The 12,260-nt window shown below is 55.3% G+C and overlaps 1 protein-coding gene across 1 annotated transcript in view; it reads left to right on the top strand.

Moving 5' to 3' along the window:
• Window positions 1–11,959, top strand: part of LOC118018168 (substance-K receptor) — a 14,561-nt gene extending 2,602 nt beyond the window's left edge. Inside the window, exons 2-5 of the mRNA XM_035016622.1 lie at window positions 2,441–2,635; window positions 6,468–6,621; window positions 7,908–8,104; window positions 10,962–11,959. Coding sequence (XP_034872513.1) covers window positions 2,441–2,635; window positions 6,468–6,621; window positions 7,908–8,104; window positions 10,962–11,178 — 763 coding nt within the window. The 3' untranslated portion in view covers window positions 11,179–11,959. The remainder of the gene's footprint in view (window positions 1–2,440; window positions 2,636–6,467; window positions 6,622–7,907; window positions 8,105–10,961) is intronic.
• Window positions 11,960–12,260: the final 301 nt, after the last annotated feature.

The following is a 12,260-nucleotide window of genomic DNA, read 5'->3' as shown; positions in this document are numbered from 1 at the left end:
GACCTGAGCCGAAGGCAGACGCTTAACGACTGAGCCACCCAGGCACCCCTATTATTATTATTTTTAAAGATTTTATTTATTTGACAGAGAGAGACACAGTGAGAGAGGGAACACAAGCAGGGGGAGTGGGAGAGGGAGAAGCAGGCTTCCCGCCGAGCAGGGAACCCGATGCGGGGCTCGATCCCAGGACCCTGGGATCATGACCTGAGCTGAAGGCAGACGCTTAACGACCGAGCCACCCAGGCGCCCCAGGATTCAAATTCAGATCAGTATGAATCCAAAGTCCCAGACCTGCCCCTCCGCTAATGGGGTAAGAAGAAAAGCTCTCCTCTTTCCCACCCCACCTCCTAGAATAGGAAGGGAGTCCAAGCCCCCAAGTTGACCCGCTAGTCACCTGCCTCATCTGTGGGGACGGGGCCACTGAAAAAAGTGGCCTCTCCTCTTGTCCCACTGAGACCCTCAGCCGGGGTCCAGGCTGCTGAGGGGTGGAGCTGGCCCAGGGCCCAGCCACAGTAATGGGAGAAGGTCAGTGTCTCGGGGAGATGAGGGAGGGGGTCAACAATCATCTAGCCCAGACGCACGTTACCTGTGACCACAAACTGTGCACAGAAATCCCAGGGGTCATGAGCTTCTGTGAGGGTGAAAAATCACAATTACAAATGGAGACAGCACACCACATTTTGCTGGGACTCCAGCAGTGCCCAGGACAACGTCACAGACAGAAATCACAGGTACCTCTGCTGTGCAGAAATCTCCAAGTATCGCCGACAGCCATCACTACTTAAAAATTACCGTGGGTTCCAGACCTGCTGCTAGATCTTATTAGCGGGTTGATAAATAAGTGTGTGTATTGCTATGCCCCAAATATATATATATATATATAAAGATTTTAATTATTTGAAAGAGAGTGAGTGGGAGGGAGAGGGAGAGAGAATCTGAAGCTGACTCCGCCCTGAGCACAGAGCCCCCACATGAGGCTCGATCTCATGACCCTGAGATCATGACCTGAGCCGAAACCAAGAGTCAGACGCTTAACCTCCTGAGCCACCCAGGCGCCCTTATTTCATATTTTGGTAACTGTATTTCAGCATAACTGGTTGTCTTTCTAAGCTTGTGTAATTTATTCCTGTAAAAACCATATTCTGAGGAGGGCCCAGGGGCTCCGCCAGATGGCCAGCAACAGGTCCATGACCCGAAGAGAGCCCCCAATCTAGTCCCAGACCCTCCTCTTCCGAGGCGGCAACCAAAGCCCCGGGTGGTACAGCACAGTAGACGCTGTATGGAGGCCGAGGAGGGGGCCTGTTTCGTTGGTGGATGGAGCTCTTTGGATCCTTTGACTTTGGAAGGAGGCAGCTACCCCCAGCTCTCCGTCGCCGCCGCTTGGTTGGGGCCCTGACCCATGAGGCCTCAGCCCCACCAGGCTGCAGGACACTCCCACAGTGTCTTCGGGCGTCCTGGGGGCAGAGGGAGCTACACAGTGTTGTTCAGAGCTCGCGCTGTCTCTCCCAAGCCTCAGTCTGCTGGTGCAGGAAATGGAGAGACCAACCCTTGCCTGGGATACTCGGCCACCAGGCACCAGGGCTGCCAAACAGCAGCCCAAATCCCCGCAGGTTCCCAGAGAGAGGCGGGAGCTGAGGAGACAAGCTGCTTCTGGCCAACTTCTTGGAAGAGGTGGCCTTTCACTTGGACTTTAACGAATCCAGAATGGCGGGAGAAATTCCAGGCTGAGGGGAAAGAAATGCCCCCACAGAGGGTCGGTCCCACAGGCAGGGCTGTTCCTTGACCAGAGAGAGCCAGGGAAGGTGCGGGAAGCAGCGACACAGGGGGCTGGAAAGTGCGTTGGCCATGTGCAGAGAGCCTTGAATGCTGCGTTTAAAGGTTTAGACCTGCTCTGTCTGACAATGTAACTAGAGCCGTATGGGCCTATTTACATTTAAATTAATTAAAATCGAAAATCCAGTTCCCCAGTCGTATTAGCCATGCTTCCAGTGTTCACAGCCCTGTGTGGTTGGTGGCTCCTGGACAGGACAGGGCATATGGAAAGCGTTTCCACCACTGCAGAAAGCCGGGGGGCAGTGCTGGTTTGGCCTCCGTCCGGGAGACTGTCAGGTTCTGCTAAGGTCTCTGAGCAGAAGAGGGGCCGGCAGAGGCCCAGGGGCTCGGCTGGGCTGAGCTTCAGGCAGATGTCCTGAGTGGACTTCCAGTGTGGCCACGCCACTCTCTCGTGTCAGACGGAGGCGGTGAGGGGGGGCCTACGCTGGGGTCTCGGGCGCTAAAGTGCTGTGCGGCCGTGGGAGGGTCACCAGCCCAGGTGGCTCTCTGCGGGTCCCCAGCAGCGGTGGAGGGGTGTGGGGCGGATGGGGCGACAGGGTGGGGGAGAAGGGGATGGGGTTGCTGTGATGGGAGGGTGCCCCCCGCTCACACAGCCCTCTGCTCACAGGTACGTGGCCATCGTCCACCCCTTCCGGCCGCGGCTCTCGGCCCCCCACACCAGAGCGGTGATTGTGGGCATCTGGCTGCTGGCCCTGGCCCTCGCCTTCCCCCAGTGCTTCTACTCCACCGTCACCACGGACCAGGGCGCCACCAAGTGTGCGGTGGTCTGGCCCGAAGACAACGGCAGCAAGATGCTCCTTCTGTAAGGCCCGCGGGGTGCGGGGCATGAGTGTGTGCGCACACATGTGTGTGCACGTGCACACACCTGAGAATGTCCGTGCTTGTGCGTATGCACACGGGTGTGCACGTGCATCCGCGAGGGCGTTTGGGATGACGTGAGTCCGTGCATATACCAAGGGACACTTAGCACTTCCCAAGAGGCTTTACACACGTGAAGCCATTCGATTCTCCTAACGCCGTGGGGCGTGCATGTCTGAGTATTCCCATTCTCAGATGAGGAAACCAGAGACTAGAAACGAAGTAATACGCCCAAGGTCCCACGGCTGGTAGGTTACGGTAACGCCAGGGCTTAAATCTGGGCAGCGCCGCTTCAGAGCGCCCCACTTCCGCGCCACCCGGGCACTCAGATCAGGACGGGTATGTCCTTAGATGAGGATATGCATAGGGCGCTACCGTGCGGCCAGGCTGCCCCCATTTATGTCTGTGTGCGTGTGTGTGTGTGTGAGTCCGGGGCCATGTTCATGGAAGTGTGTGCACACAGGTGTGTGGAAATGTGGGGGGCGGGGGGAGGTTGGGGGGAGGGCACTGTACATGCTCCTGCCACAGAGGGTCAGGGTATTGAGGTGGAAAGGGCAGGTGACAGAGCCTAGGATGTTTTGCCTGCCTCAAGCTGAGTGGGCGCTGTGGGCCGGGGGACCAGGCAGAAGAACTCAGACATGGGCCAGCCACTGTGCGACCCTGGGTAAGTCCTTTTCCTTTCCGGGCCTCGGTTTGCTACGTGCTGGCTTCCGGATGCCCATGCGCGGCTTGGTCGTTTAGCAGAGGGTAAAGAATTGGTTGAGGCTTGGGAGGCTTGCCCTTACCTTCCCGTCTCCAGACAGACAGACGCAGCTACAGACTATATATATATGTAATCTGTCTAATGCATATGTACATAGATATATCATATACACACATATGACTCAGGAAGAAAATATCCCAATTGTGAATATTGGTGAGAATGGACTTAGTAATTTTACTTCCTCCTTTGTGTTTAATGGCATTTTAAATGTTAAACAAATGTATTATGTGGTTAACTTTTTCCTTCCTATTTATTTCCTTTTTTGGAAATAAATGCGAAGTTGAAGGAACTCCCCCAAAATGTTTTGAGAATCAGAGAATCCTAAAGCCCCAAAGAATTTCAGATACCCCCAAGAATCTTGGAATGATTGACTCTCAAAATCTGTCTCCTGCAGCCTGGAGGACCCTTCCTAGACCCTTTGGCTCCTCTCCCGGGTGGGGATTAGTTAGAGCACTTGCCGGGGGGCGGGGGGGGGGGCTGTGAGCCCGCGTGAGACCCGTCTGTGAGCCATTAGCGCCGCGCCTGGCCCAGAACGGGCACCCATATGCGGTAGTTTAAGCCGCGGACAAAGGAGAGCAAACCTGGAGGGGGCCGATCTCGTCCCGCAGACGCCCAGCGGCCCGAGGCGGGAGGAGGTGCCTGCTTTGCGCGCAGGGCTGCCAGGTCACCTTGGCAACACAGCCCCCGCCCCCGGCCCCGCCCCCTTAAACACCCCTCCCCCCAACGTCCACCGCCACACCGGCTCCATCTGCCCCGAGCACCGGCCAGAAGGGGGCCTCGCCGTGGCCTTCAGTGCTACGGAAGAAGCCTGAGAAGCCCGGTCCCGGAGACGGATGCGTTTTGAGGGCGGGCCCTGCCTACGGTCTCTGCCCTCCCTCTGCACCCCACCCTGCTCCGAAGGTCTCGCGACTCCAAGGCCAGTGTCCGTGGAGGGAAGGCTCGGGGAGGCGTGGAGAGCAGACTATTTTGTGGACTGACCACTGGGGGGCAGTGTTTCTCCACCTTACCACAGGCCTTTCTCCTTGAGAGGGGGACCGGTAATAACTCTGGGGACCCCGCACCGGCTCTGTGGGGATGGTGAGTTCCAACCCTGATTCAGGCACCAAGGGAAAACAGGAGCGCAGACGTGAGCTAGGAAGGCGATGCTTTGGTGTGACCTAGAATTCTACGAGGATTTGGGGAAAGCCTGGTTTATGTGTGCAAATGTGTTATTTGCTCTTGGTAGAGGAACTGAGATTTAAATTGGGGGCTGCATCCTCACAGGCTCCCATCCTGGGTGTGTAGGCATCCGATGAGATTACAGACGCCGCATCCAGGAAAATGCACATAGACCCTCCAAAATCAAAATACATTTAAAAAGCCCAGACTCTGGGAGGAGGCAGTCCTGATTTTTGGTGGACCCCAGATGATCCCCAGGGCTCCTTGGAGCTCCCTTCAGCGTAGGAACCTAGCCCAGAGTGAACTCCTATCCTGAACCGTGTCCCAAGGAAAGAATGAGGCAAAATCGAGACGTCACTCATACTTGGGAAGGATCTTAGGGATTACCTCCTCGTTTTACAAAAGGGGAAACTGAGACCGGGGGAGAGGTCACACTTGCCCGAGGTCACATTCTGAAGGGAGAGTCTGAACAAAAACTCAGTTCTGACTTCACAGAGCTGGCCTTCAGTGGTAGGGAAATCGTCTGAGTGTTGATTAAATCTCTAGAGCTATTTCATATGTCACAGAATTTCTGCACCTCTCTGAACCTCAGTTTCCCCCTCCAGACACTGAGGCAGGTAGCCCTGCTGACCCTCAAGGTCTATCGAGCTCAGACACTCTGTGTGTGACCTTACAGTGAAGGTAAAGTGAGAGGGGCCTGGCATTCGCTGTTCCCCCCTGCCCTTACCTGCACCACACAGGGGTCTAGGATGAGGATCCCGGGGTCTAGGAGCACCCATCCCCCCAAACCTTTTGTAATTAGCCTATTTGCTCAAAGAGCGAGCAAGCAGAATTCTAAACACAGGCTTTAGGGAAGACATTTGCTGGAGCCACCTGCTCCCCCTCTCTGGGTGGCAGCACCTCTCGAAAAGGAGCCCAGCAAGGCTGGCCCACAGGTCATGAGAGTGGGGGCCTTGGGAACACTTCACCCCTCCTAGAAAAAGGTCATGTGCCAGGGCCCCGGGTCTCGGGCCCATTCCCGAGGTGCCCCCACCTGGGCCCTGTCGGAGAAGAGCTGCAGTGTCACTCAGGAGAACGAACATCTCCTTTACATCATCTTTCCAGAAGGAAAAGAAACTGCTCCACACAGCCCAGGGTGCCCTCCACGGGGATTAGATGAGTGAGCATCAGTGTGTTCTGGGCCGCTTGCTCAAAGGTGGGGTGAGAGAAAGCCTGCTGACGTGAGCCGCGTTCCCAACCAAGCGCTGATGGGCAGGAAGAGATGATCAGTATCTTGTACAGTGTGGTACTGTTACTACTGGCCTGTTCCCTGCTAGGGATGTCGGGGCAGGACGGAACCGTATCAGCTCCTGAAAATCTACCTCTCCAGACAGACAGACGCAGCTACAGACTATATATACATGTAATCTGTCTAATGCATATGTACATAGATATATACACCCATATGACTCAGGAAGAAAATATCCCAATTGTGAATATTGGTGAGAATGGAATTAGTAATTTTACTTCCTCCTTTGTGTTTAATGGCATTTTAAATGTTAAACAAATGTATTATTTGGTTAACTTTTTCCTTCCTATTTATTTCCTTTTTTGGTAGCGTTTGTCTATCACCTGGAGGATCGCAGAGACAAAGCGGGTATCCCTTTTGCAGCAGGGAAAGCCCTCTTTGGGCATATATGCTAGCCAATGTTGTCCTTTTTTTTTTCTTTAAGTTAAATCAAGGCCTTGGGAGGTGGCCCGGGGTGGCCGGCCGGAGCTGGCTCAGGAGCGCACGCGGGCCAGGGGGACTGAGGGCTGGCGGATGCCGAAGTCGCTCCCGGCCGTCCCGTGCCCAGGCCCTTGGCTTTCCCTCCAGGTACCACCTCGTGGTGATCGCCCTCATCTACGTGCTGCCTCTCGTGGTGATGCTCCTCGCCTACAGTGTCATCGGCCTCACGCTCTGGAGACGCGAGGTTCCCAGGCACCAGGTGCACTGCGCCAGCCTGCGCCACCTGCGGGCCAAGAGGAAGGTGGGCGCCGGGGACGGGGCTCGGCGGGGGCGGGGTCGGCTCGGGCCCCGCCCCGGGCCCCGCCCTTCCGGGCTCGAAGCCCGCCCCTACGGCGGCGCCGTTGAGGACCGGATCCACCCTAACTTGCACTTGTCCCAAGTCCCAGACAAGAGTCCGAGTTCATTCTTCCTAAGACGACAGAGTTGCCTTTGGCCCTTGGCCAAATGCGAAGTTAAAGGAACTCCCCCAAAATGTTTTGAGAATCAGAGAATCCTAAAGCCCCAAAGAATTTCAGATACCCCCAAGAATCTTAGAATGATTGACTCTCAAAATCTTAGACTTTCTGAATAATCGGAGTGTTGAATTTAAGAAGCCCCACAGAACTACTACGAGAGGCTCCTATTTAGAATCACAAGAGAATTCTCAAATGCTGGAACTGCAGACCTCCAATCCGAGATCAGGGAGACTGGATTGGAGTCCAGCAGCACCCAGTCTGCCTTCAATTTCCAACCCAAGTGCCAGTGTCCACCCCTCCTCCCCGCCATTCAGGGCCCCCCAAGGTCCTGATACAGCATTCTATGATTCAGACCTCCTCCACTGTCTCCTAGTCAAAGCTTATCTTTGCCGTGGCCCTTCCTGTTAGGCGTCCAGGGAAGGTAATGGTTAATCCCATCATGTATCAGGTCACTGTCTTGGCTTCAGGTCTACTATTGGGCATTTTTCATAGGACAATTCAGGGAGGTAGTCAGATATGGGACACTGTCTGAGTGTCCCTCCTCGTGAAGAGCTGGTCTCCACTTGCCATCGCTGGCTTGCCCTCCATTCCTCGTGGGGTACTGGGCCAGTTTAGGAGGGCCTGCAGAGACCAGGCTTGAGGGGGGAAGATCAGGGAGCTGGCTCCTGGGCAGAGGCTGGGATGCCCGACTAGAGTCTCACTACCTGTGGTTATAGAAGGGCTATGGCAGACACAGATCCCAGGGAGAGGGGCACCTGAGAACCCATAGTTAGCATAGGGGATCCCCCAAGGATGGGGTTAGGAGCTCACCCGCTCTCCAGGGAGGGGAGCTGCTCTGAACGAAGGGGTCTGGGACACCTGCTAGATGAGGTGGCCTCCGAGCTGGGCTTCAAGGAGTGAGGACTCGACAGAAAGAACAGCAGTGTGGGCAGAGGTGCAAGGCCCAGCAGTCAAGGCTGCTTATGCTCCAAGGGGCTGAGGGCTTCCATGAGGGGTGCCCTGCCACCACCCTTGGAGGATTGGGGTGTGGTGCTTCCAGGCTGAGGTGTGACCTGAGCCTCTCCCGGCCCAGTTCGTGAAGACCATGGTGCTGGTGGTGGTGACGTTTGCCATCTGCTGGCTGCCCTACCACTTCTACTTCATCCTGGGCAGCTTCCAGGAGGACATCTACTACCACAAGTTCATCCAGCAGGTGTACCTGGCGCTCTTCTGGCTGGCCATGAGCTCCACCATGTACAATCCCATCATCTACTGCTGCCTCAACCACAGGTGAGTCCTCATCCCAGCCGCCCTCTCCTCAGCCCTCAGGAACCCTTGGCTTGGCCCCTGCACAGTGTGAGCCTGTGCCTCCCACCCCCGCACGGGATTGCTGTCCTCACACTGAGCCCACAGCACAGTCCTCAAGCCAGGCCTCTCCTCCCCAAACCCTTGTCCTGTTGCCCAGGCCACAGTTCTCCCCGTCCATCTGCTCCTGCTCTCTCTTCAGGGGCTACATCTGGGACCAAGAGAAGAGAGAAGGGAGGGACAGAGAGGTGGAGGGAGGAGGAGAGTCAGAGAGAGGCCGCAGGGCGGACAGAGAGGGAGAAAGGAAGGAGCCAGTAAAGGAGGGTGGGACTTCCTCTGTCGTGACACTTTTAAGAGCTTCCCGTAATGAGACGTTTCCTTGAGCCAGGTGACCACTCCAACCCCAGCAGTATGAAGCACTCAGCTGGGGGGGCCCAGGGCCAAGACTGCTCCCTGGGGAGATCAGAGGGCATTTCCTGCCGCCAGGGGGGATTTCTGGGGCTGCTGAGGAGTGACCTTGGCAGAGACAGCCAGGAAGGAACCAAGTTCTCACTCCTCCCTCAGACACACCTGGTTGCCCCACCCCATACTTCTGGTGAATCAGAGTCCCCCAGAGGAGCTGGCGTTTGCTCTGGGGCACCTGGAGAGGTGGAAGGCCTCAGAAAACCCTGAAAGGGGGGTCAGGTAAGAGGAGATGAGAGGTGAACACTGAGTCCTGATCTCTACAAGACAGCCATGTGGGTAAGGTTGGCCGTGGGCCTCCGTGTTCATGCCTTTTATCACCTGCCTGCCCACGTGTCCAGGCCACTCATGATGCCATTAGGGTCCTTGTTGCCCAGATATCCCAGCCACCTGGGGCAGGCCAGGAGGAAGTGAGAGAACTGTGATTTTTTTTTTTTTTTGAGTGTTTAATGGGTGCCAGAACCCTCCATTGTCTCCTGAGAGGTAAGAAGTAGATGATAGGAGGAAGGGAGGTGTCATCCCCATTTTACAGATGAGGAAACTGAGCCCCAGAAAGGAAGACTCCTAAACTCATACAGCAAGCAGTGGAGCCAGAATACCATAGATCTCCAAGGCCTGTAACCTTGGCCCACATCACACCTTTCTCTTGGTGCAGCTTCTAGGAGAACTTGGACTCAGGAACTGTCATAATCAGGGAGGGGCCCCCAGCACTCCATGTGTGTGCAATGGTCACTCTCCCATTACCCAGTGACACAGTCCCTGAGGGTCTGAGCAAGTCCCGAGGCTCTACTCATTTCTGAAATAACTTCAGAATCTTCAGTAGTTGGTGCCTTTAGCTCTAAAGCAGGACTGATGCTCCTGGCAGGAGGCTTCATTCATTCAGAACCTGTTCACAAGTGACTCCGTGTACCCGGCCTGTTCCAAGCCCCTGGGGTACCCCAGTGAACAAAAGCAATGGTTTCTTTCCTTGGGGAGCTGACATTCTAGTGGGGAGACAGACAATAAGCAAGTGTAAGGAGTGGATGAATCACATAGTGTATTAGGTGGTAAGTTCTACGGAAACAAGGAAAACCAGAGCTGGGGACGGGAGGACCAGAAATGCCAGGGGGAGGAGTGGGCACAGGGGTAGCAATTCTATAGCATGGCCAGGTTTGGCCTTATTGAGGATTCTTTTGAGCAAAGATGATTGAATGGGCCCTGCAGCTGTGTGGGGAAAGGCTCCAAGCAGAGGGAACAGCCAAGGCAAGGGTCCTGCGGTCATGATAAGGCCTTGGGCCAGGACTCTGCCACGAGGAGTCCAGTGGAGCTCTGAGTTGGGAGACACCTACGCTGACTTCCCTTTTAAAAGAATCCATCTGGCCGTGTGTTGGCACTGGACCACAGCGGCGGGGCAAGCAGAGAGGCAGGGGGTGGGGAGGCTGTTGCAGAGATGACGGTGAGAGGTGGGGAGGGGGTTCAGACGGGGGAGAGATGTGGTCAGAGTCGGACTATTACTAAGGTAGAGCCAACAGAACCTGACGGAGAGGAGGTGACATGTGTGAGAAGTCAAGGCTGACTCAAAGGTTCCAGGCCTGAGCAGCTGGAAGGACAGACTTGCCAGTTGTCAGGAACTGAGATGGGGACGCTGGCGAGTGGGGGGGGGGGGGGACATGCTGAGTGTGAGCAGGAGGGGCAGAGGCCATGAAGCTCCCACAGGAGAGGCGTTTGTTGGGCCACACCATCGAATATTGTAGAGCTGCAAGGTGAGGAACCGAAGTCAGGCCTGCTCTTCTGTAACATGGCACCCTGCGTCTCCTGGGAACAGACAAGCGGCTGTCACCCAGGGTCCCCTTGATCTCTGCTCCTCTCGGACAGGCCAGTGTTCTCTTTCTCACGGCCCATTTCCTCCACTGCCGTCTGCTTCCCCTTCTAATTTACCTTTAGTCCGGCCATGGGGAGAGCTACTTTTTAAGCAAATATACCAAAATGTAGTAGTTCTCTGTGCATGACTTCTTTCAGAGCAGCTCCCCCTTGGGAGAGCATCCTTACTCTGCCCAATACTGCCAAAGCCCAAACTTCTTAAGACTCCTCTAGAATATTCCTTTAGAAGCCAGTTAACAAGCCAAACAAGAAAATCTGTTATTTCTTTAGTTGTATTTGGTTTCTTTCTGTCTGTAATAACAAATGGTCTAATTAGGCTTAATCACCCACTTCAATCACTAGATTTAGCTCCAGATTCCTTCTGGGCGTTTCCAAAACTCAAATCCACTCAGGAACAGTGAACAGTGACAGGGGTAAGAGGACGACTTTCCTTTGGAGGGGAGATCAGCTCCTGGAGGTGGGGGCAGTTCCCGGACTGTTCCCCTCACCCCTCTGCTCAAGGTGACCCTCCGTCTCCTAGGTTTCGCTCTGGATTCCGGCTTGCTTTCCCTTGCTGCCCGTGGGTCACACCGACTGAGGAAGATAAGATTGGGCTGACTCACACTCCATCCCTTTCTAGGAGGGTCAACAGGTGTCACACTAAAGAGACTTCTTTCATGGCTGGGGATACTGCCCCCTCTCAGGCTACCAATGGGCAGGCCAGGGGTCCCCAAGATGGGGTACCTACTGAACCCTGAAGCCTTGTGCCTGGCACCCTTGGAGGAGTAGCCAGTTGAGAGGTCCAGATCTAGAAGTTTGACCCATGCCCCAGGCTTCAGTACATCAATGGAAAAACAAGATGGGGCCAGGAGCTCTGCAAGTGGATGCTAACTCTAAGAGGGCCCAGCCGCCCCTCTGACAGGGCTTCACAGCAACAAGAGTCCAAGAAGAGAGTGTGAGCTAACACTTATCTCATCCAGGAGTCACAAACAGGGATGGCTTCCTGGGGCATACAACCTGATGAGTGCCTTCCAGCGTTGGGGTAACAGGCAACGGGGGGAAGAGGAGGGCGTACGCATGCAAAGGGGACAGCAGCTGACCAGCTCTGGACAAATGTCATGAGTTAATGGGTGCCCACCATTGTCAGATCTTATGGATCTTTCAAGACACGCCAGAAATCCAAATTTGTGAGACTTCCAGACTTGTTCCATTTGGCTCACATTTTTATAAATATTGGTTAGACCAAACAGAACACACCTGGGGACAGCACCCAACCATGGTACTGATTTATTATCAGGCTAAAGACACAGGGAGGGAGCTTCTTATTTTGCAAAGCCCATCACCTGTGAGTCGACCCCGGGCTTCTGTGCTTCGGCATCTAACTCAGACCCAGCTCAGTGCCCACCGTGGGTAAGAGTCAAAAGGAGCCGCGGCTGCGTTGCCTCGGACAAGTCCCTCTTACCCTCCGCCTCTTCTTCTCCCAGTGACAAAACTGCCTCACAGGGATGCTGGGAGGAAGACTGAAGTGAGGCCTCTAAACTAGCGTCAAGTGCTGAATAACCAGCAGGCATGATTCTTATCCCCGCCAAGCCAGCCGTGTTATGCGGACGCCTCCAGGACACGAGCAGCGGGGGTCACGCTCACTCTGGCAGTGGGCAGGGGGCGGGCAGGGAACGCCAAGCATCTCGACTCCCGGAGAGCTCTGGGCCTGGCCCGGTGCACCGCAAGGACACCCTTCTCCCTGACCGCCGCCTCACCCTCACCGCCACCTCACCGTGCGCCCCATTTGCCCCTCCAGAAGAACCACGTGACACTATAAATGTACGGCAAGAGGGGCGTC

The sequence above is a fragment of the Mirounga leonina genome, unplaced genomic scaffold (genome assembly GCF_011800145.1).
Source record: "Mirounga leonina isolate KUSES-001 unplaced genomic scaffold, KU_Mleo_1.0 Mir_106, whole genome shotgun sequence".
Classification (NCBI taxonomy): Eukaryota; Metazoa; Chordata; class Mammalia; order Carnivora; family Phocidae; genus Mirounga; species Mirounga leonina.
Note: the sequence above shows the minus strand (reverse complement) of the source record. Positions and strands in the feature narration are given on the sequence as shown.